The following is a 25,048-nucleotide window of genomic DNA, read 5'->3' on the forward strand; positions in this document are numbered from 1 at the left end:
CAATGACTTGCTGTTTTACATTCTGAATTTTGTTCTCAGTAACATTCCAGGCTGCAAATGTATGTATTAAACTCCACTGAGGAATTTCGTGTTGAAAGCATTTTGAAACAAAAATCATTATATATTTAAACATGATTGATAGTTGAGAAAATAAATCTGGTAGTGGGTTGAAGATACTGCCTGCTGGATGGTAAGGGTCTTCTATAATTCCTTGAGCCCAATTTATACAGCTTTCCTAGTAAATGTCATCTAGAGAAGGAAGGGAGAACCAGTGGTCCTCTCAGCTGTTTTAATGATGCTCTGTGTAGCCTGATGCTTTGCAGTTACCGTACCATACAATGATGTAGCCAGAGATCACACGGTCAAACGTGCTCCTGTAAAATCTGTCAAGATAGGGGCCAGTCATCTTGCCCTCCTCAGTCTCCTTAGGAAGTGTAAGTACTGCTGAACCTTCCTGACTAATGTTGTGAGTCCAATATAGGTTTTCCCTTATATGCCAAGAACCTTTGTGCTCTCTGCCCTTACCACGATGGAAACACTGATGTATATTTTCTCAGAGTAGGAGAATCTAAAACTAGAGGGCAGAGATGTAAGGTAAAGTGGAAAATTTAAAAGTAATGTAAGATACAACTTTTTAACACAGAGTTAAGCTGGGATATGGAATAAGTGTCAGAGGAAGTCATGGAGTCAGTGTGGTGGTACACCACCAGCCTACTGCAGGGGGCAACCTCTGTACCTGTAAGGGAACAGGACAACACCTGGCCGGCTGCCAATCAGTCGGCCTGAATGGATCAAGCCCCTCCCGGTCGGGTGTCAATCACCCTCCGGGATATAAGCCTGTGCCAGCCTCCTGAGGCCTCACACTGAGTTGCTGCAGTGGAGGTTTTTGTGGATTAAATCCTGTTGTTCAGTCTTTACCTTGTGTGTGTCTGATTCTGTCTAACAGCGCACCACAATCAGATACAATTATCATGCTTAAAATATATTTAAACAGATACATGCATAGTAAAGGTTTAGAACAATAGTTTTCAAACACTTTCTTTCCATTTACATACCACTTTAAGTAATCCCTTACTAATCACAAAGCACCTTTGGCATAGGGATTACATAGGTGGTATGTGAGTGGAAATAAAAAGTTTGAAAACCACTGGTTTAGAGGCATGTGACCTGTAATCAAAAGCAGACAATTGATAATGTTTGAAATCTAATGTAAAACTAAAAATGCAGGAAAAAAAGCAAACATTCCGCCTTGTTTTTTTTTGCTAAGACGAGGAAGTTAAAAATAACCTTACTGTTTTCTGTAATCTATTCCATCTTCATTACTTGCTCATGGCAAGTCCTCACATAATTTTCTTGCTTGTTCCTTACATCCTGGGACAAGTTTACTTCAGTAAGACACATATTTAAGAGAAATAATTATTGTAAATGCTACCGCTATCATCTTAGAGAAGTTTTATACACAAAACGATTGTCATACACTTCACTTGAATAATACATTCTAATTTGCGAACATATTGATTGGAATGTAAAAGTGGATAAATATAAAGTGGATGGCTGATCAACTTGCATTTGGTATAGTTTGATTAAAATAATTTGAAATTAGTTACCGGAAGATTGATTTTTGAAACAGATTACAACATATTAAGTGAAAAGTGCCAAGTGTTCTAATGCTTACTTGATGGTCCACAGCCTGTGAAAGATAAAGCATTCCTCAAAAAACTGTGGAATATTGAAAGATTTTTTAGTCCAGATGCTGTTAACTCTTTTGATGAAGCGGAATCTTCTACTAGCTTTTCGAAAGCTCTACCTCTGTTGTTTGAATAAAATCTCCCCTCCAGTTTATTTCATGGTGTTATTCAGGACTTAATGTTCTGTGCCCTCCATATGATCACTATTCAGGTAGTAATATTTTGGACTCAGTCCTAATTCTGTTCAGATTTTTTTTGCAATGTGGCTGGTTCTCCACTTTGTCCCTTGAATGTCGTGTGATCAGAACTTATTATAATATAATATGTGTTTCCTTTGAATTTATTGTTGCTCAAAATTAATGGTAGACATCATCTGAGTTATATTCCACTAATTTTTCTATTCTATTAACTTTGCTGATTGCTGTTCTGCATTGATTGGATATATTTAGTACTAAATCTTCCAAGATTCCTTGGTCTCTTTATATAATTATTTCATGTAGTATTTTATGTTTGTAAGCATTAACTTTTGCTTGTCATTTTTTGTCCAAATTAGTTATGTGTTCCATTTCTATTTGTTTTGGTTTAGTTTTATTTGAAAATGTGATTGAGTTTCCGCATCTTCATTGCTTTCATAATCAGAAAATATTGTGCACTCTCCAGTGTTTATCAATTAATTTTCAATTATTCAGCATAATTTTCTGAATAAAATATTGTCTCCCACACTCCACCTCTTTATTCCACTGAGTTTTTCCGAGCAGTACAAAATAGATCTTCTCCCACCTCTCTGCCCCTCTTTCAAGATTCAGCAAGAAATTCCAGATTTGTGAGCTCAATTATTACATGTGAAAGTGGAGTCTTGTCAAATGCTATTTATGAATAAAGGTACATAATTAGATTATTAATTGGTTTGTCAATTCAGCAAAGATATTAAGGAATTCTGGCAGGATCCAATACTTTGGGATTTATGATGACTTTTGTAAAGTGTTTTGCAGGTAGTATATTTATTCTTGCTAGGTAATACTGCCATTTTCCAACACCATTCATCATTTCACCTTTCAAATATGTTATCTTATTTCAAGTAAGGCAGAGTTCCCAATAATTGTTGATGCTAGTTCCTAATATCCTTTCAGTGGTGTGGAATAAGTGGTGTGATCTAACCCCTTGGATTCATATTTAAGCTCACAAGTGTCTGTGCAACCAATTGAACTTTGAAATTGCAGATAAAATATTGCAAACATGTTAAAATAATCTTGCTCTCCTTCATAGTGAAATGCCCTGAGGTGTATTTAATACATGACTAACCTTGTTTAATGTCTTATAAGGCTGTTGAATTGCATATTAATTTTAACAGATGAAAATGTAAGCAGATTATGGCATTTGAACCCAAATACAGCATGCACAAGCACAAGGTTTTGTGAAAATTGGTCTTGAGTTGTTGATTTGATTGTTCGAATAACAGGAAAAAAACAGGATTTGATTAACAGGTGTAGTGAATGTCGCAGAAATCTTGATGCAAGTGAGATAAAGGGCAAATAGTGAGTGTCAAATTATTTGGAAACTATTTGAAAATATTCTGAGGATTAAGATTAATGATCACTTGGTAAGATAGTGACCAATCAAGATAACCAGCATATCCTTGTTAAGGGCAAATCCTGTCTGGCTAATCTGAGTGAAGATTTTGAAGTGGTAATAAAGTGTATTGGTGAACAAATGCAGTAAACATGGATTATGTGCACATTGATAAGGTCCCACATCAGAAAATAGTCCAAAGGTTAGAGCCAATGTGATCATGGGTAAGTCAATAAATTGGAACCAAAATTGTCTTGATAATTGGTGATAGGAGATGATGGTTGATTTTGTGATTGGATGCCTGTGACTGGTGTGTTACACAAGGATTAATGCCGGGACCCTTGTTGCTTAAAATGTATGTGAATAATTTGAATAAATGATAGGAGACATGATCAGGACATTTGCAGCTGACACTATGATGGAGTTATTTAGAGCGTTGAAGATACCCTTAGGTAACAGACTGATATTAATGTGTTGGTGAAACAGTCTGAGAAATAGCAGATGGTTTTATTGATTATCATACAAGGAGTTGCACTTTGGAAGTACTGGTTTGACAAATAAAATAATTTATTACTCTGGTAAGGATTTTTTTCCCTTTCTTTTCCAAACAGCTTTATTTTTGGTAATGAGGTTAGATTTTATTTTTATAATAACAAAATATTGCTATAATATAATTTGCTTGATTGAGAATATGGGCTATTGTGGATGAAGTGGTATGATCTAAGTGTAATTTTTTAAAACTTTTAATATGTACTCTATATTTTTTGATGTGGAATTTCAATTTCCATAAAATATTGAAAAAAGAAAAGGGGGTACTATTGAAGATATGACATGCATCCTGAATGGTTGGTTTCTTGGGAGTATTGAAGACCAGAGGGATGTTGGTGTACAAGTTCAAAGATTCTCAATGACGATAGCACACATGGTTAATAAGGCAGACAGGATGCTGGTCTTCATTCATTAGGGTATTGAATATAAAAGCAGGAAGGTAATGGTCAAACTTCATAAAACATTTGTGAGACCTCAGCAGGATTACTGATGCAGTTTCATTCACACCAATATAAGAAGGATGTGTTACCATGGACAGAGTGCAGAGGTGATGCACCAGCGTGTTACCTGAAATAGTGTTTCAAAGATTGCATCCATGTTATGTTGGTCTTTATCTGGTGTTTCTTTTGCATCCATTTTCATTGTTTTTGCACTCCTTGACTTGTGCTAATCTGTAGTTACCTGGATTATTCTCACAGCCCCTTTTAAACAATGACATCGCATTCTCCAATCTTCAGCGATGAACTAATATTGTCAGTCAAGGCTGCAGCAATTTCATTCCTTCCCATAACATTTTGAACCTGGACATATATCTAACGATACGATCTAAAACTGCAAAATCCTCTCCATTATTGATACAGCCATGCCCTACAACATCCCCACAACATACTGCCCTTTATTTAAATTCCAATTTTATACTCTGTGCTCTTTACATGGCTGAATGTTAGGGATAACCTGTTTGTCTGCTTACAGAGGGACCCTTTGCAGTACACCAGGTATCTTGTGACAAATAAATTTAAACTTAATTTAAACAACACTATCAAGCTTTAAATGCCAAAATCAAACTCTTGGAAAGTGTTGATTTTACTCCGATCTGACAGCATAATTTCAAGTGTTTTCATTTCATAAGTCTCCTTTTCAATGGTTATTTCATCACGTGCAACCAAACTTCTCCCCTTGTACACACCAAGGAGGAGGATTGTCTAGTGGCGTGATGATCTTTGCTTTCACTGGTCTTTCAAGTCCAGTTTTCATTTTCTCTTTGACAGCTGCCAGAACACATCTTGGAGGATGTCTATACAGCTGTTCATGCTTATTTAGCTGTGGATTGTCTATTCCCTCTAGCTTTCTGGTTCTTTCACATACATCTGCAAATTTATCTACCAGCTGCTTCTTATTGAGTGAAGAACTTGCATCTATGATGGCCTGTACTCTAATCATGTTTTCTGTCTGTACTGTTGTCGATCTATTTGCTCGACTGCACAATGATTAAGGATTGGCAAGCAACTCTCTTCAAGTGCAACATACTCCACCTTCTACTTCCTTCCATTCTCTGCATATTCCATTTCCAGTTTGCATTTGCCTTGTGATATTACAATTGTATTGGGTGCATTTTTAGTATTATCTTCAAATTTCCTTGGGATGATTTTACTTGTTGCTCTCTTGTTTCCTGGAACTTGATCCCTTTTCATTCTGTTCCAAAGTATCAAAGGTCTCTATTACATGTTTAGGTTTCTCTACTCTGATTGCTTGTTCTATTTAGTCTTTATAAGGGTTAAATATCGATTCTGCTCTTCCTGCAGCTTTCCTCCAACATCTTTCTTTCCTGCATCTTTCCTCCAACATCTCACTGCAGCTTATGCAACATAGTGAATCTGCCTTGAAACATCCATAATACACTGAGGCCTGTCTCATCTTACTCTCTGTACTGGGAGGAAGAATAATTCATATTTTTTTCACTCATGCCATTTTTCCACTTGCCATCTGCGCTGTTGACACGACATTTGCATACCTTACACTGTTGCTGTTCTTTCCTTCCATACTTCAATTTGATTGCCTGGATTTAATTGTCCTGCCCCTCTGTTCAACTTGTCAAGCCTTGCTTTTGACAGTTCCAAATGCCTTCAGGATTTCACAAGCACTGCCAAGTCTTGGTATTTCTCTTGTAACTCTCCCTAGGACCTGCATGTCAAATTCCACAATGCTGTCTTGGATGAATGAGTTTCTCAGATTCTCCCAAGTTACCATTTACAGTCAGTAACTTTAGTATGTCAAACATTTCCTGTAAAACCTGAAACTATCCAGTGTCCTATTTGCAAGACTGGTTCTAATAATTCTCAAGACTTTTGAGGACCTCGTTGTTTCTCACTGATGGGCTTAGTAGTTTGATAGACCTGTCTGCTTCAGTCACCGTCCAGGTACAACAGTGCATTTACTCTTAGTAACTTAATAAAAAGAGAGCCTTCTTTTCTCTGCTGCTCTCACTGAGTACAGCTGCTGAGACACATCTGTCTGCTCCACTCTCCAGGACACAGGTAAATAATATGGCCTTTTGGATAAGTCAACAGCATGCTTATTGTGTGCTATCACAAGGTTCTCAGTTACTCAGACATCAACACCCCAGTCTAACAAATTAATGCAAAATCTCAAGCTCTATCTTCCTCTTGTGATTCCTGGAGCATTTTTTCAAAAGAAAGTCAATAGATTTAAGCAAAATCATTCTTAAAGCCATTTAACTAAACCTAAACTGCATACTAATACTATGGTAAATGAAGGATCACTTTTCAGTTTTAAGAAAAAATTGGATAGATACATGGTGGAGAGGTCTAGAGGGTTATGGAATGGATGTAGGTCAGAGGGACTAGTGGAATGATGCATTGGCACAAATTAAAAGGGCCAAATGGCCTGTCATCTGTGCTGTAGTGTTCTATGTTGCATTATAGCTGCACCAGTAGTTTGTGTTTTTTCAGAAAATATTCCTTGCCCAGGTCTTGCTAGGGAGGTGAGGGGGTCTCATGAATTAAAATTATTTCAGTTATTTACATACCTGTAATTGATGCTCCATCTTGTGCCCAGAGAAGTGTGGCACTTGCCATTCTTGCATTACCACGAACTGATGCTAGATGGTGCACATCTTCACATCTTTCCTTGAGCTGAAGATTTCCCTTCACATATTCTGCTTTCAACATATGTTCCTTGTGTGTTCATGCTTTCACCTTTTTACCATCCCTCAGAAGGTAATCACATTGTCCTACTGATTAATTTGTTTCCTGATACAGGATATCCTACCTACCTACATGTGCATGAGGACAACCCTTCTAACATCTCCCTAAGCTCCTCTCAATCCTTTTTCCAAGTCTTCTCTTGCTTTGGTGCTGTGCAGCCACTGCATTTTACAGAACTTGCAATAGTGTTGTGACAATATAGTACGATTGCCTTTCCTGTTTCCATAGATCTTCTTCCATTCTCCAATAACGAGAAAGATATATAATTAAAGCCCCTCCTCTCAACTATTCTTGAAATCGTATATAAGCATTTTTTTAAAATCCCTCATTCGGGTAAACAGGTGAATGCAGGCCTAGTTAATCCAATTTCTCACTGTAGGACAGAACTGGCATTCCCAGGAATCTGTCTGATGAAACATTTACAGCATTTATAGCTATGTAGTTTCTTGTGCAAGGAGATCAAAACTCCACAAAGTAATCAGAGGATATCTTACAAAAACCCTGTATTGTTGTAGTAAGAAACTGTATTCAAAACTTTTTACCATGTAGATCAACACATTGGTTGATTTCTGCTTGCTACCCCTGCATGTTTGCTTTCAGAGAATGGTTTACAGAGATTTCCACATTTCCTTGTACATGAACATTTCTCTATTCTAATTTTATGTTGGTCCTACTGAGGGGGATAACTCTTCAAAACAAAAACTCGAAGTTTTAATTTCTCTATCATAAATTTTTGTTAACTTCGTCTAATCTTGTTGAAGTGCCTTGATATCATGTTATTCGTGATAAACCTGAACATTGTCTATAAAGCCGATGTTAGACTAACTGATCTGTGGTTCTTGTTTCCTCTCTTCCATTCTTATTAAAAGAGAGGTTATGTTTACCACCCCTTAACTGGCAAGAATCCTTCCATAATCTATCTAATTATGGAAATAACAGACAACACATTTGTTATTTCTACAGCTGCTTCTTTTAGAACTAATGGGTTCAGACTACCATGCCTTGTGGATTTGAGGATTCAGTCCCAATAATTTGTCCTGCATGACTTTTTCTGAAAATATTAATTGCCTCGTTTTCTTCTTTGTTATTTAACTGTTGGTTCTTTAACTTTTCAGATATTATTTGTCTCTTTTGATTTGAAGTTAATACCAAAGTATTTGTTTCATTTCCTTGTTTCTATTATGCATTTTCACATTTCTGCTTGTGAGGGGCCAATATTTATCTTTAATAATATTTCTATTTGTACAATCTGGTTTAGTGTTCCTTGCATGTCTACTCTCATGCTTTATACTTACTCTCTTAGCCTGAGTATTGCAGAGTTTTAAACTGTTTCTATATTTTGGATTGCCATTTCCTCTTTATATGCCTCTTTTTTTTTTGGATCTAATATGATCTATTTGTTAATCATTATTTGAGTCCTTTTTTCTTTTTTGCATTTATGCTAGAAATGAAGGAGATGTGGGTGAGGGCTGAGTTGATGGTGGAGGAGAGAAATCCCTGCATTAATTCCTTCATCGTTGGCCATTGTCTATTCATCATCTTGCCATTCATGAAGTGCCCAAATTGATCAAACACATCTCATTCTTTATACCTTTTGAAGTTTCTGTTGTTTTAGATCAAGGATGCTTGTTTCAGAATTAACATTTTCACTTTTCATTTTAATGAAGAATTCAATTACATTTGCCCTGAGTAACAAAATTATTACTTACCTGTTTTCATTGTGTGGTACCTAATCTATGATTAGGATTACCTCTTCAATATACTGTATGAAAATTCAGGAAATAATTTTCCTCAGTATTATTGTTGACTTGGTTTGAAAGAAGAATAAATTCACCTAAGTTACAGAGGCACCCTTATTAGTATACACATCCATAATTTCCTGTTTGATGCAACCCTATATGGGAAATTGAAGGCAATTTCTCCCATTGTATTTTGTTCAATGCTTCTGTCCCTTCCTAGCTCCATCCAGCTGTAAAGATGTCAACAAGAGCCAAGCTCGCTTGTCAACATGTGAAATTGAACATTGTGAAAGTCCTTAATGAGCAAATCAGGCAGCTAAACAACATGCTACATCTGACAATAATCAGGCAAGCATACCTAAGCAGGAAAATTTGAAAATAAAATTTATGGACACATCAAAAAAAAAATTGCATTTTAAATCAATACATTATGCTGAGTATACCAAAATACACCTGTAAGATCTTTACAATTAGTTTTAAGCACCAAAACAAATGGAAGAACAACACAAAAGCATATTTCCTATCAAATCTGACTAGATTTCAGAGTGGCTTTCTATGTAGTAAGGGAGACGTATTCAGTTCATTCACTCAATCAACTTCCATGTTGCTCTCACATCCAACTGCCACATTAATATTGAGCAAAGTTAAGTATCTGGCACCAACTTTAAAATGTGAGCATCTTTTTTATTAAGTGGTACTGATTGACTTATTGTTTGAATGAATACATGGTAGGGGAGGGGAGGAAGAGTTTAACCCATGTTCAATTGCCCACATTGAAAGGGAGAAGAAACATCAGGGAAAAAACTTCCTATGGATTATTTTGATGTATCTCCTAATGGCTGATATCACAATATTTGTGGAACTCTCACTAGAAATCTAATAGCTGCAGGAAATATTCAGAGTGCGGCAAAATAAAATGACAATTTGTATTCGGAGTGAAATATAGAATGGGAAAGGTTTAGTTTAATGATTAACTGAGGTAAACAAGATGAGGTGATGATTAACAAAAGAGTACATGGATTTCTGAGTTTGAACAGAAAATAAGAAATCAATTAACCCTTTCTCATGTTCTTGCTGAAACATCATGCTTATAATTTTGCATGACAGATGCACTTAAAAACTCTGAAAGCTTTGTCCACATGCTACCACATTTTTAATGAGTGGGCCGATGTACGGAAGAGTATTGGTCAATGCAATCAGAGCCCAGTTGGCCTGACTCACATTAGACAGAGTGGAATGATCAGGATTCTTCAGAATGCATCATATTGAAGGGGGCAGAAGACTTTTGAAGAATGATAGTGTTAAACATTTTTTTTTAAATTGAAAAGTGTGATGTTGAATATATAGCCTTAGTGGCCAAACCTAATGCAATTCATTACCAATGCTCCTACAGCCAAAATAATGACTGCTACTGAGGAATGTAAGGTCCACACAAAGGCAGTACTATGATGCAGGGGTGGGTGAAATCGGTCTTGAGAAGTTATGTACAACAGGCAATTGTGAATTTGGCTGTTAAACGGCTAACCTGGTTTTGGATTTTTACTGATTTTTTTTTTTTGCCTCATATAAAGCTGATGGTTTTTGACAATCAAAATGATATAACAAAAAAAGTCAGAAAATGGCAGGTCAATTGGAATGAAAATATGCAATCTATTTAATCATGAATACAATCTTTGTACATGCAACAAAACCTGTACAGTTAATTTTCTTTTAAATCCATGTGATTTGTAAATAGAAATGAATAACCTTTTACAGAATACATTGCCAATGGGAGATCTTCAGTAACATACAAAGAATTGCAGGAGGAACTCTGCAGGTCAGGCTGTACCCATGGTCCGTCTACATTTTAGCTCTGGACCCTTTATCAATTCTTTCTCCAGTACCTCTTTGTAGATGAAGTAAAACACGAAAATCTGCGAACACTGTGGTTGAAGTAAAAACACAATGCTGAAGAAAATCAGCAGGTCAAAAACTGTACTTTATATAGCAATGATAAAGATGGTTTGGGCTTGAGCCCTTCATTAAGGTATAGAAAAATGTTGCCAGGGGTCTGAACAAAGTGGTAGTGGGGTCAGAGCACAGTCCCAAAGACACAAGGTTATAGGAGGATAAGGGAGGGAGTGACCACAGCAGTAAGCGGGGTGGGGGGGGGGGGTGGTGGAGGAGAAAGGATGGCTGGATGAATCTAGAGGGGTGGGGATAGAGAGTTAAGGGAAATAAAACAAAGGGAAGGCAGGGAGAATGGAGCGTAGGGTAGCAGAAACTGGAGAAATCCTATTTTAATGCCATCCGGTTGGAGAGTGCCCAGAGGGAAAATCAAGTGTTGTTCCTCCAACTTCCTTCCTTCAAATCAAAGGAGTAATGATGGGTACCTGTATAGGTCCAAGCTATTTGTGGCCTACTTAGGCAAGCCCCCGCAACTCTTCCTCTGGTATATTGTGTAAGGTAAAAACATCATGAGATGGGACCGGAGAAGGAGTCACCCAGTACTAAGGAGTAACAGAATGCAGATGTGACCTTGTACACTCAAGGTAAGCTTTGCACTAACAAGAATGATGTGCAGCAGACTAACAGAGAAGGGTAGCAACAGCTAATTCATTGGACAATGTAATGGTATGATAATTTACTAAGTGCGTGTCCTGGGGTATAAAAAAACACCACTTGCTGATATCGGGAGAATGCGCCTTCTCCAACTAACACTGTTAGTTGCAAGTGTTACAATCCGGAAATGAAGAACAAAGAACCTTGATTTCGACTCAGTCTGGTGTCTGACTCACTCATTCATGAACAAAGCAGACCTAACAATTGACAACATCAAGGCTGCCTTATTCATCCTTGATGAGAATGTCAGCTTCATTCACTTCGTGCCAACTTCCACCCGGATCTCAAATTCACATGGTCCATCTCCAACAACATTCTCCCCTTTCTTAATCTTTCTTTCTCAATCACAGGAGACAAGCTTTACCTCTGATATATTTTATGCCCACTAACTCCACAAATACCTCAACTACAGTTCTTCATACCTAGTCCCTTGCAAGAATTCTATTCCCTTCTCATAATTCCTCTGTTTCTATCACATCTGTTCCCAAGATGAGGTCTTCCAGTCTAGATCATCTGAAATGATCTCCTCCTTCCACAAATATGGCTTTCTCTCCTCCATCAACTCAGCCCTCACCCACATCTCCTCCATTTATCATTCATCTGCTCTGTCTTCCTCTTCCCCTAGATGCCACAAAGACAGGATTTCTCATCCTTACCTGCCTCTCCACCAGCCTCTGCATCCAACACATTATCCTATGTAATTTCTAGCACCTACAATATGATCCCACCACCATACACATCTTCCCCTTTTTTGCCTTCTGTAGGGACTGACCATGAGTCTCTCATGGATTCATCCCTCTCCACCAATCCCCTCACAGCAACATCTCCTGTAGTTGCAGCAAGTGCTACACTTGAGCCCACATTTCCTCCCTCACCACAGTCTGGGGTCCCAAACAGGCCTTTCAAGTGAAGCAACACTTCACCTGTGATTCTACAGGAGTGATCTGGTGCTCACTTTGTGCCCTTCTCAACATTGTAGAGACTGGGTGAAGACAGGGAGATCACTTCACTGAGTGTTTAATCTTGTATGATAATGTGTGAGTTCTTACATGGCACATGGATGAAGAAAAAGCTTTTTTTAACTTTAAAGTTGACATAAACATCACTATGAGGCATGCCATGAGGCTGCAAGCTTCCATTACAGATCTTGTTTGCTGCAGTCTCCTGCTGTGTGTCAGCCACTAAGGACTTCGCAGAACAGCACCTTCCTCAGTCAGAATGGTGTATGATCTTGACTGGACTTCACTAAGGACTGTTCCCTTCTGAGTCTTCTTCTAGCCTTGCTTGGTCACCAGTGTAGAGTTCCGGTAGGTTGTTTTTTGTTCCTCTGTCAAAGTAATCTTTTGCTTTTCTTTCTGTTGTTCTTTGAACTTCCTCACTTTCTCCCCCTCTTGTTTTTAGGAGGTTCTCCTGAATGGGTAGGTTTGATCTTAGCCTTCATCCCCTCAGGTGTTGTGCTGGTGACATACCACACTCGAGCGGCATTGTATGGTATACTAGCATGCTCTGGTAGAAGTCTGTTCCACTGTCTTTTGCCTTGTTCATCAGTCTTTTCATTTTATGCACTGATTTTTCCACTAGACCATTGGACTGTGGAAAATGAGGACTTGACGTGATGTATATAAAGTCTCACTCTTTGGCAAACTGTCAGAACTTTAAAATGCAAAACTTGGGTCCATTGTCTGTGAAGACTTCACTTGCCGCATCATGTCTGGAGAATATGGCTTTCATATCTGTAATTACAGCATCTGCCATGGTAGTATTCAGTTTACACACCTCTGGATACAGGGAGTAATAGGCTGTGACTACAAGATAGTCCCTCCCTTGACATTCGAATAGGTCAGTGCCTACCTTCTGGTAAGGTCTGTATGGTGCTGGGTGGGGCTTTAGTGGTTCTGCAGGATTGCTTGCTTGATATTTCAGGCATTTGGCTGCCTTAAGGTCGATAGTTGAGTGCACTTTATATTCGGCTATGTGATTAACCATTTCATTAATGCGAGGCAGTGGATAGGCATCCAAGTTAGTATAACGGTTTGACCTTAAGGCAGTCATGATTCCTGGTTAACAACACAGCCTTTGATTTCTTCATTAACTGGCACTTCAATTTTATTAATAGAAACTCAGTAATACAATCAATAATGATAATGAGTGCCTACACAGTTATAGCCAAGGGGAGTGTCTTTAGTGGTAAAGATAATACACGTCCAATGTCAGTAGAGCAGCCTAAGCAGAGCGAAAGACTGACAGGATGACACAGATTCATTACACCATCCAAGATGGGTTTTTTTTTCAGTTATCTCAGTGTTTCATCTTGGAGACTTTGAGCTCCATTTTTGCATCTGATATGGGCAGTGCACTTGTGATCATATCCATGACGGGATTCACGTCTTCATCCATTTTGGTGTTTGTGGGCTCTCTTGTGTCAACAGCTCTAGACAACGTGTCTGCTGTGTACATTAGCTTACCCGGAGTGTACGCCACATTCAGTGTATAGCATTGCAGCCTAATCATTCTTTGTATTCGAAGAGGACATTCATTTAATGGCTTTAGGAACAATGCAATCAAGGGCTTATGGTCAGTCCCTACACTGATTGCTTGTCCTGACACAAACTGATGAAATCTTTCACAGGCATATGTGATGCTAAGCAGCTCCTCTTCAATTTTGGTGTATCGCATCTCCGCGTTTGTCACTGAGCGTGATGCATACACAATGGGTTGCCAAGAGTCGTCCTGTTTTTGCAGAAGAACTGCACAGAGTCAACTAAGTGATGCATCAAATGATATCTTGATGGGTCTAGCTGGGTTGTTAAACCTCAGGACTAGTTCCTCTGTGAGCAGTTTCTTTAGTTCGTTCCATGACTTTTGATACTCATGATTCCACTCCCATTCAAAGTTCTTTTCTGTTAGTTTTCTGAATGGAGCCATCTTTTCTGAGAGGTTGGATATGAATTTACCCATATAGGTGACTATTCCATTAAACCTCTGTACGTCCTTTTTTGCCTTGTGGCTTTGGCACGTTCCCAATGGCAGACACATTTCTGGGATCTGGTCCGATGCCCTCACTGACATTAATATCTCCTACAAATGTTAGTTCTGTCACCCTGAGCTGGCATTTCTGTCTATTCAGCTTCAGGTTTGCTTTCATTGTTGCTTCCAGCACTTTCCTTAGTCTCTTATCATGCTCCATTCTTGTGTCCCCATACTATGATGTTACCCACTGAGGTATCAACTCTGTCCAGATGCTCATAGACCATATGGATAGTTTTGTGATACATGTCAGGAGCTTAGGCAATTCCGAATGGTAACCTTTGGAATCTGTATCTGCCTGGACTATTGAATATACACAGTCTTGAACTTGTTTCATCCAATTTTAACTGCCAAAATCCTGATGGTGCATCTAACTTGCTGAAGAACTTCATTTGCAAACTGTGACATGATTTCTTCATGCATCAGAAGCTTAATGTGTTCTCTCTTTATTGCTCTGATTAAATCTCTTGGACCTAGGCAAATTCTAAGCTTTTCATTTTTCACTGAACAGCTCTTTTGTCTGCGTTTTTACAGTTTCTGTAACCCTATAGAGTACTATGGCTTTTTCCAGGTCTAGATTTTGCTCTCTCAGCAGTCTTTAGACTATTATCTGGAATACCATACACAAGTTTGTCTTTTATCAGTCAGTCTGCCAAATTCACATATTTTGGTTCAGTTTCTCAATTCAGTCATATACTGATGAATACTTTCTTGTTTTCTGTACAGGTATAAAAAATCTGTGCCTCTCAAATGTCATGTTATGTTTACGTATGCAGTATGCCTCAAACTGTTCCATCACTTTTTCCAGTTTCATTTTGTCTCCTTAGCAGGAAATGTGAAGTTATTATACATTTCCAGGGCTTCATCACCCACGACATGTAAGAAAACTGACTCTTTCACTTTATCACTTTTCTCGTCAGCTCCAACTGCCACTAAATACAATCCAAAATGCTGTTGAAATCTGTTCCAATTTTCTGCCACATTACCTGTCAGCTAAAGTTTTGCAGGTGGATGTAATCCTTCCATTTTTCACTCTATTAGTCTCTCTTCATTGATCAGTTGCTGACTTTAGATATTACCTTTTAAAGCATTTCCTTCTAATTTCCTTCATCCCACTTCTGACACCATGTTTCATCTTGTATTCATATGTGTGAATTCTTAGACAACACATGGATGAAGAAAAAGGTTCTTTGTTTTAAAGTTGATAAACAGCACCATGAGCCATACCATGAGGCTACAAGCCTCCATTACAGATCTTGCATGCTGCAGTCTCCTGCTCTGTGTCAGCTCCTGCTGGCAGCCAAATATAATCAAGCAGGAGTTATAATCTTTAAGGCATTGCTAGTTGAATTGCAACCACGATCACTATCATTACACTGATCACTTTTGTTTACATCAGTGATAGGGATTCTCAGTGATTAACCATTACAATTCTGTGTCCCACTCCCACACTTCTGTGTCCCACTCCCACACTCACAAGTCTGTCCGTGGTCTCATGTACTATCCCACCAAGACCACCTGTAAATTGAAGGAACAGCACTTGATTTTCCATTTGAGCACTCTTCATCTGAATAACATTAGCACTGACGTCTCCGGTTTCTGCTAGGCTACTCTCCATTCTCCCTCCCTTTCCTTTGCCTTGTCTTTTCCCTCATCTCTCCATCCTTTTCCCTCTCCATTCATAGAGCCATCCCTCCTCCTCCTGCTTGCTGTTCTGCACACCCTCCCTTATCAACCTATTACCCCCTGCCTTTGGAACAATGCTCCTTCCCTACCAATCTCCCCCCACCCCCACCCCACTATTTTGTTCAGACCTGCTGACCTATTTCCATATCTTGGTTTTCCTTTCAACATTGTGTTAGGAATTTAGGAAAATGATTTGCTTTTCAGGTTCTCGGTATCGGTGTCAATGAATATTAGCAGAGTTGAATGGAACATGAATAAAACCGCAGGAACATGAGTACAATTAACTGGTTTTCATTGCAATGTAAACACCTTTCAATCTCCCAGTCTTTCAATGACTATCACAGAAAGTATCACATGGGTATTAGGGATTTTTATGTTGAGCAAAACAAATCTACTCTGCTCAAATATATATATGCTCTTAAACCTGTTTACAACAATCAAAGGGCAGAAAATATGTATTTTCGGTGTGGAAACATGAGGATAAACCACGTTGTCAAAATCAGTAAAAGAGCGGTCCAAACCATGCAATTGATTCATACAAACCATGGACAACTTGTGAACTGGAAGATAAGACTGGAACAAGAATATTCTTGCACAGCCTAGTCTTGCATTTCATTTGCTGATAGCCGATCTCTTTGCAGCTGACCATAAATGTCAACATTTTCATTTGTTGTCATTTATTTTGTTAATTCTTTGAACAGAATTATCCGTATTCTTGTGTATTATAACTTTAGTAAATGCAGCACACAAAAGGCACTTTCATGGACACTTAAATAATTCCGATCCAAGAAAATTAGGAAGTTATACAGTTAAAAAATGAGCAACTCCACTGCAGAAAATCTTTTTGGCATTTCACCCAGGATGTCTAAATCTGAATGCTCCTGATGTGACACATGCTTGGAAATTAAATTGTTTTTTTGTTTCTTTAGTGTACTAAACGTGGGCTGCAGATGGTGATTATATATATATATATTAAAAAATACCCAAAGATGTGTTAAAATTAGCATTGAGGGGACTCCATCTACATCTTCTGCAGCCTAGGAAAGGCAGCCACCATACTAAAAGACCCATCACACCCCAGACACACATTTCCCCTCCTTCCTCAAATCAAAGCCTCAAGAGTATGAAATTGTACACCAACAGGCTTAAAAACAGTTTCTTCCCTGCAGCCATGAGGGCCCTGGATTAATTCCACAATGGGCCTATCATGCTTTCCTTGCTTGGTACTAATTAATCCTTTTTATCATTGTAACTAAGTAGGCCAATAGGATTTATCTGAGAGCTGGAGCTCAGCTAACTCAATACTCATTTTTGAGGCTGCAGACAAATTTCTAAGATGTGCAGGTATAAAATCAGGTCCAGGCACATATTCCCTCTGTTTTCTCTTTCTGTCTTGAAGTCACTATTCTTGAGGTTCCATGCTGGGTCAACCATAAATCTTGAAAAATTAATTGTTCTTCAAATGGCACATTAGAAACCAGTGATTGTGAGACTACTATAAACATAGGAGTCCAACCTTCTGTTCTACTTTCTCAGCTTTGATGATGGGCTCCAGACTAAACCTTTAGACTGTTTCTTTCCTTAGACCCAACCTGACATGTAATTTTTTTAAAGTCACTTTCCTTTTCTGCTTTTATATTCATCACATCTCCAGAAGTTTTCCATCAGTTGTCATTATTTGAGAATCAGTAGCATGAACACTGTATGAGTTTCCATTTGGTTCAGGACGGTTCCACAGTTGAGCATGGTTTCAATCTCATTGTTCCCTTTGAATTGCCACAAATTGAGATATCCAAGTGGAATATCATAGAATTACATATTTGTTGTTGATAGTTATTAGGGATAGTGATCGCAGACTTGACCTAAAACTTAAGGTCCAATTAGTTCAGACTGGGCGAGTGCAGTTTCAACAATACTCAAGAAACTCAACATCTCAAGGGACATAGCAGCCAGCCTGACAGATACTCCATCTACAACATTCACTCACTCTACCATCAATCTGCAGGAAGCTCTGCAGCAACTGACCAAGACACCCAAGAGCCCCTTCCGAACCTATGACCTCTACCTGTGAGATTGTCAAGGGTGATAAAAAGCACAGAACCTCACCATCTGGAAGTTGCCCCTCCAAGCTGCACACCATGCTGATTTGGAAATGTCTAAATTCCTTTTTCTTAACTGAGTCAAAATCCAGGGACTCCCTCCCTAACGGTACTGTGGGAATATCTGCACCTCAAAGACTGAAGCAGTTCTCAAGACGCAGTTAGGTTGGACAAATAAATGCTGGTTCAGCCTGTGAAGCCCACATCCTTGGATAGGATAATAAAATATATATCTGCTTTAATTTTGAAACCACTCCAAATGTTGCTTCACCTCATTTTGGCAATCTTACTTATTGTACACAATTTGATATTTTAAATATGTTGTAACATTTATTTTCAAAGACTTGGTTGGTATTCAAACAACCTACCTGGTTGTTTGGAGATCCTTGATTAGATCTAATCTCCCAATTCAATACATGAGTGTGGTAGAAACATAATTTTGAAATATTGTATCTGCCAGGCAGATGTGATAACGTTTCATGGGACTGCATAGAATTGATCTTTGAGGGAGATCTTTAAATCAGTGTTTTTTTTATATAAATACAGCACACTGAAATTCAATAAAGTATTGTTCCAGCTGTCTGCGTATGTGGGGTGGGATGAGGAATGGATAACACTATAACAGGATTGGCTCTGAGCAGAAACATGGTGCCAATTCTTGGTGATTATAAACAAGCCTTTTTAAAGCAGCCCCAACATCTGGCTCTAATTTAACTCCTCTCAAAGATCATAACTTTAACATGTGAAGAAAACAAATGTCTGTTTTTCTTTCTCTTATTTAGGATGCAGCTTTCACTTTATGGCACTGTTATATGAAACTTTCTTTGTGCCACTGTCGGCACCCAGGGAGAAATGTATGAGCAACCTTTACAAGTGTTCTTAAATGGTGACAAGTGTGACACTGATTTCACTACCTGAGGGGGTAAAGATCAAATACATCAGAAATGACCGATATTGTTGCCACAAGCACAGCACAGATCATATCACATGTTCCATTTCCATTTTAAAAGTTTTTAAAAATTAAAATATAACATTCATGTGAGTTTGTCTGTTGAATAATAATACAGGACTGGTGTTGCATTCAGTAGAAGGTATGGTTTCTGTGTACAATACTCTTTGCCATAATTTCTGTTCACTGGAATGCAGCAAATGAGGAGTATATTTGACAACATTGACATCAGAAATAATATTTTAAATCTTTAAGTTGAGCACTCTTTAAAAAGAGCAAACATAAGCCAGATCAAGGCTCCAAACATTAAAAGAAATTTGTATCATCTGTGTCATTGCTTTATCTGATCACCTCACAATTATGGCATATTTTACAATCTTGATGTGACAGTGATACTTTCATTTCCTGTGCAAGGTTTTTTGTTGAAATTTCAAGAAAGTAAACCAACTTTAAAGGCAAATGTGTGGGTAACTACACATCTCCATTTATTTTAAAATTGGAATAGCAGCAAAGTTTGTCTATACTTTTATTTCTGATACCAAATAAATTATTTCAGTTTAGGTTGGTGTTTTCTGTCACCATGTTCCAAATATGTATTTCTAGATTACCTGCTTGTATTGCTTGAATCCTTTCCACCTCAGCCATGTCCATGCATATGCCACGTCCTTGCATGAGAGTCTCCAAAGGCTTGGTTTCTACCAGCTGGGGGTAACAGCGGAGCCCTGTTGCACAACGTGCCGTGTATACCCCACAGGTCTGGCCACGAGACAGTGCACACATCTGGCAGCAGCCACAACCTGGCTCTCTCACCATCTCTTCTGTGCACGTAGTATCCGCAGGTGGGCAGTGTGCCAACCTTTCCTCGGTGCAGGGCAAGCAGCGGATCGGCCCAGCTGCCTCCAACATCAACGGCGAAAGCAGCACAAGCACAATGCTTAAATGCTTTAAAAGACACATCGAAACACAGAAAGTACACGAGCGAGGGAACAGAAGCGTGCTTTCAATACCTAGTCACTCTGAATGCAATCAGGATTATTTATACAATGGTTAGACTAGTTAGTGATAAATTCCGGTCAGGACTCTGATTAGCTATTCCCTACATGTGGGTGTAATCGTACAGCATGAAGTGGAAAAATACTTTCACTGGGTCTTAAACACATAGTTGTACCAGTAGGAACTTGAAGAATTGGATTACAGCCAGTACAACATAGTCGTGACATTCTATTTATCACAAGAAGCAGATGGATATGTAATGATAACTTCATTACTTTTCCAGCAATAAATCTGCTCTCCTTGAATATTACAGTGCAACCAAAGTGGGAATGAACATTAGCACATCTTTCATCTTTACAATTTCTTCATTTGCTGAAGAAAACTGAAGAAGGTTGACTTAATAGATAAAACTGAATTTAACTTTTAAAAAAAAAATGATAGTTAACTTCAGTATGGAAAATTATTTTGCATGATTAAATTACCAAGCAGTACAGTCAGCAGGGCCAAACACGGTGCTGATGTTCGAAGAGGCCAGTAACTATGGTAATATCTTGTTTTCAATTTGATATTGACCAGAACCAGGCAACCAGACCTAATAACAGTGAAAGAACATGGAGAATTAATATGTCTGTGTTCTCATTGGATTACTTTTTAAAAACGTATTTATTATTATTAATGAATTTAAACAGATATCATTCCTTCTCGCATGTTTAAAAATTAATATCTTGTTGTCTGCATCAACATTGGTTTAAAAAAAATCTCTGCATGTTAGTCATTCATTGCCTCTTTGTTGAACTGATTGGCAACTCAATTCTGGACTGTATATGTAAAATTGGGGAATAAGCTGCAGATGCTAAAAGTCTAAAACACAAACAGAAAATGCTGGAAATACTCATTAGGTCAGGCTGTGTTAGTCAGAAGAGAAACCGAGTCGATGTTTCAGGTTAGAAGGAAGCCTTTTTATCAGTTCTGACAAAGTGTCTTCCATCTGTTGATTTGTTTTGTCTTCCCACAGATATAGATTGATATGCATTTTCCAGCTTTTTCTGCAAGTATTTTGACATACATGTATGTGTAGGTTATCAGTTGTATCAAATGATAGGAGGACTGATAGAGTGTACCCAGTCAATGCAGATTAGTTGAGAATTACTGCCTTTAATATGGGATGTTCTCAAAGTTTGTTCATTTGGATAAAATAACTAAATCTGCCAACATTGCATAGGTATCAATTTTGGGTTATTGTTGCTTCAGGGCTGTGTTTTATAAAATATAAATTGGAATGTAAAGATTAGTGCTCTTGAAGTAGAGCAATGATACATTCAGAGAGTGGATGTAATACCTACAAGAAGTGGAAGTGGTCTCAGCTATTTGAATGGAAGTAGTCATTTTGGCAAAGTGCTATGTGTGGTCACAGGTTAGACCAGCACAATGAAAACGTTTTGTTGCTGGTCCTGGGGCAAGAGGCAGAGAAGATGCTGATAATTCTGCTATCAAAGAATTCTGGCTGTGTAAACATAGAAAAGATATCATTGAATTTGAAAGGATGGAGAAAAGATTCATGAGATCATTATCAGGACTGGAAGCCTAGAGCTGTAAGGAGGGGAGAGATAGGCTGGAACTTCTCTCCCTGTATCTTGGGAGGCTGAAGGGGCACCTTATCTTTCTTTGGCTTGGCTTCGCGGACGAAGATTTATGGAGGGGGTAAAAAAGTCCACGTCAGCTGCAGGCTCGTTTGTGGCTGACCAGTCCGATGCGGGACAGGCAGACACGATTGCAGCGGTTGCAAGGGAAAATTGGTTGGTTGGGGTTGGGTGTTGGGTTTTTCCTCCTTTGCCTTTTTTCAGTGAGGTGGGCTCTGCGGTCTTCTTCAAAGGAGGCTGCTGCCCGCCAAACTGTTTGGCGGGGGCACCTTATAGAAGCTGATTAAAATCAAGAGAGGCATGGATAGAGTAAATAGTCATAGCTTCTTCCCAAAAACGGGGACATCTAAAACTTAAAGGAATAGCTTGAACGTAAGATGGGAAAGATTTAGAGGTGGCAAAGGAGGTAGAGGGGCATCAAAATCAGGACTGCCGGATGAGGAACCTGTAACTGAGTAAATCATTCTGAAAGAAAGAAATATATAGCACTCCTGGAACCTCGGTGGCAGCATAACCTTCTCGGTTCATTTTGTGACCTCGAGCCCTAAGATCTGACTATCCTATACAGTCAGAAAGCTTTCAGCATCTGAGACCGCTTTTGGGAGTGCTTCTTGCCATCAACATCTTCTTGAATTCCAGTCCCAGTACATGGTTCTTACAAACCAATTGACAGCAGCCTGAAACCTGTGTGGATCCTTCAGCCACTGAGCCCCTGAAAGGAGAAATGATGATCAAATGTGTGAATTTTCTGGGAGGAGAATGAAACATGCATGTGTTAGATCACAAAACCTAGAACAGTGCAGTACAGGCCCTTTGACCCTGATGCACCATCAATACTCCAAAAGACTAGAAATTGTGTAAAACTGATAGGCTTTTATTAGCGATAGAATGGAGGCATGTCCATGCTGGCTGACTGTCCTGAACTGGGGAAGGGGCTGTGGGACAGTCATCTTTATTCAGGAGTCTGTGGGAGGAGCTACAGGTACAGACAGCCAAAGGGGCGTGTCCAGATAGCTAAACTTACAATAGACCCATGATCTTATGCTGACCTACATAAACCTACTCTAAATCTTCCCAGCCTTACTCCCAGAATCCTCTATTGTTCTACATCCATGTGCCTGTCCAAGAATCTTTTAAATGTCCCTATTGTACCACCACCACTCATAACAATGGATTCCAGGCTGGGACACTGACACAGGCTGCTGGAGACTGGCTCATGGAATGAGTAACTGGGATTAAGAGGGTACTGAGGGCAAGAAAGGCCCCCAAAGGGCCTCAGGCACTGAAGACTTTCTGATTGCGTCAAAGGTTTGGATCTGGCCCCATCTAAGTCTCCGGCATTAATGAAGTCCCTGTCAATTTTTAAAATTTAAAATTTAGATATACAGCATGGTAACAGGCCTTTCCAGCCCATGAGTGCATCCTGCAAATTAAATGCAATTGCTTCACAACCCCTGTATGTTTTGATGGGTGGGAGGAAACTGAAGCACACAGACAAAATGCTCAGAGAGAATGTATCAACTCTTTGCAGATAGTGCTGGATTCAAACCCTGGTCACTGGCACTGCAATAGCATTGGCAATAGCATTGCATGAACCTTTACGTTGCCCATGCCTCACAAATGTTCTTCATAGAAGGTGGGAACTCTCAACTCAATCACAATATTTTGCTGCCATAATGTATCAATTAGCATATATTCTGAGACTATTAATCCTTGAAACTACATCACCACCTGATTATATGAAATTCTACAATCATTTAACGATTTGCATCAATGTATCTTTGTAAATTCAACCAGCCATGAATTCATATGATCCCTTGAACTCCTTCTTCACTCAAATGTTGATTGCAAGTTGCATTAGTTATCTCTGAAGTATCCACTGTATACATCAATAATACAGTGTGGTGGTACACCACCAGCCTACTGCAGGGGCCAACACCTGTACCTGCTGGAGTGTACCGCCGGCCTATTGCAGGGGGCAACCTCTGTACCTGCAGGAGTGTAAGGGGACAGGGCAACACATGGCCGGCTGTCAATCAGTCGGCCTGAAGGGATCAAGCCCCACCCGGCCGGGTATCAATCACCCTCTGGGATATAAGCCTGCACCAGCCTCCCGAAGCTCACTCGGAGTTACTGCAGCTACAGCCAGACTGGCTCTGTGGAAGTCTTTGTGGATTAAAGCCTGTTGTACAGTCTTTACTGTATGGACAATAACCACACCAGCAGTGCGAGTATAAGACAGCTTCACCAGCAGTGCGAGTATAAGACAGCTTTAATAAACTAATATGTACACTAAGAGGTCTTGCCTCTTTGCAAGATTAATCTGGAAGGCTAGACTGTAGCTCTGGACTGCTTTATATATAAGGTCACTGGGATAACCCCAGGTGACCTAGTGGTGTAATTATAATATCACCACATTCACCCCCCACTTAAAAAAATTGTTATTTCCCCAACCCCCTGTCCTCCTTCCCTTGTTTGTAAGTTCATGTCCAATATTTTTTGTGGCTTCCGTTGCCTTCTGGACCTCTTCAGTAGTGGTATAGGGTGGGGAGTCTGCCTTTCGGCCTTTCTTGGTGGAGGTGTGGGAGTGGGAAGTACTAGATGGCCGTGTGGGCTTGGGATCCACTTGTATGGGATTAGGTCCTGCCATCAAGTCTAGGGTGGTGATATTTTGTGGGGCAGGCATACCCAAGGTCCTGATTTTCAGGGTGGGTGGTATAGTCCTCTGGGATGACTAGATGGACGACTGTTCTAGTGACTGCTGCTGTGCTCCTTGTTGATCAGAAGACATCTGTGTTTCCTCCGCATTGCTCACACATCTGGCTGGTGTGAGATCCCTGGTGGTCACCGAGTCTTCTCTTCCATCTGGGAACGCGATGAAGGCGTACTGAGGGTTCGCATGCCTCAACTCCACTTGATCCACCAGCGGGTCCGCTTTGTGGGGTCTGCAGTGCTTCCAGAGGAGAACAGGTCCCAGTGTCATCATCTATTTAGGCAGCACTGTGCCCGTCGTGGCTTTCCTTGTGAAAGAAAAGATACGGTCACGTGGGGTCATGTTAGTGGGAGTACACAACAAAGAACGTATAGAGTGTAGAGCCTCTGGCAACACTTCTTGCCATCAAGTAACAGGCAGGTCTTTTGCTTTTAAGGTCAAGAGGACCGTTTTCCACATAGTAGAATTTTCCCTTTCGACTTGTCCATTGTCCCTGGGATTGTAACTTGTAGTGTGGCTGGTAGCAATCCCTCTCTCGTGCAGGTACTGCTGTACTTCTGCGCTCACGAAT

At 39.4% G+C, this 25,048-nt stretch overlaps 1 protein-coding gene across 2 annotated transcripts in view; it reads right to left on the bottom strand.

The window, feature by feature from the left end:
• Window positions 1-20,160, bottom strand: part of LOC138750263 (insulin-like growth factor-binding protein 4) — a 119,141-nt gene extending 98,981 nt beyond the window's left edge. Inside the window, exon 1 of one of the 2 annotated variants that reach the window (XM_069912374.1) lies at window positions 19,740-20,160. In XM_069912374.1, coding sequence (XP_069768475.1) covers window positions 19,740-20,088 — 349 coding nt within the window. In that variant the 5' untranslated portion in view covers window positions 20,089-20,160. The remainder of the gene's footprint in view (window positions 1-19,739) is intronic. The other variant, XM_069912378.1, reaches the window with a different exon arrangement.
• Window positions 20,161-25,048: the final 4,888 nt, after the last annotated feature.

This window comes from Narcine bancroftii, chromosome 1, assembly GCF_036971445.1.
Source record: "Narcine bancroftii isolate sNarBan1 chromosome 1, sNarBan1.hap1, whole genome shotgun sequence".
Classification (NCBI taxonomy): Eukaryota; Metazoa; Chordata; class Chondrichthyes; order Torpediniformes; family Narcinidae; genus Narcine; species Narcine bancroftii.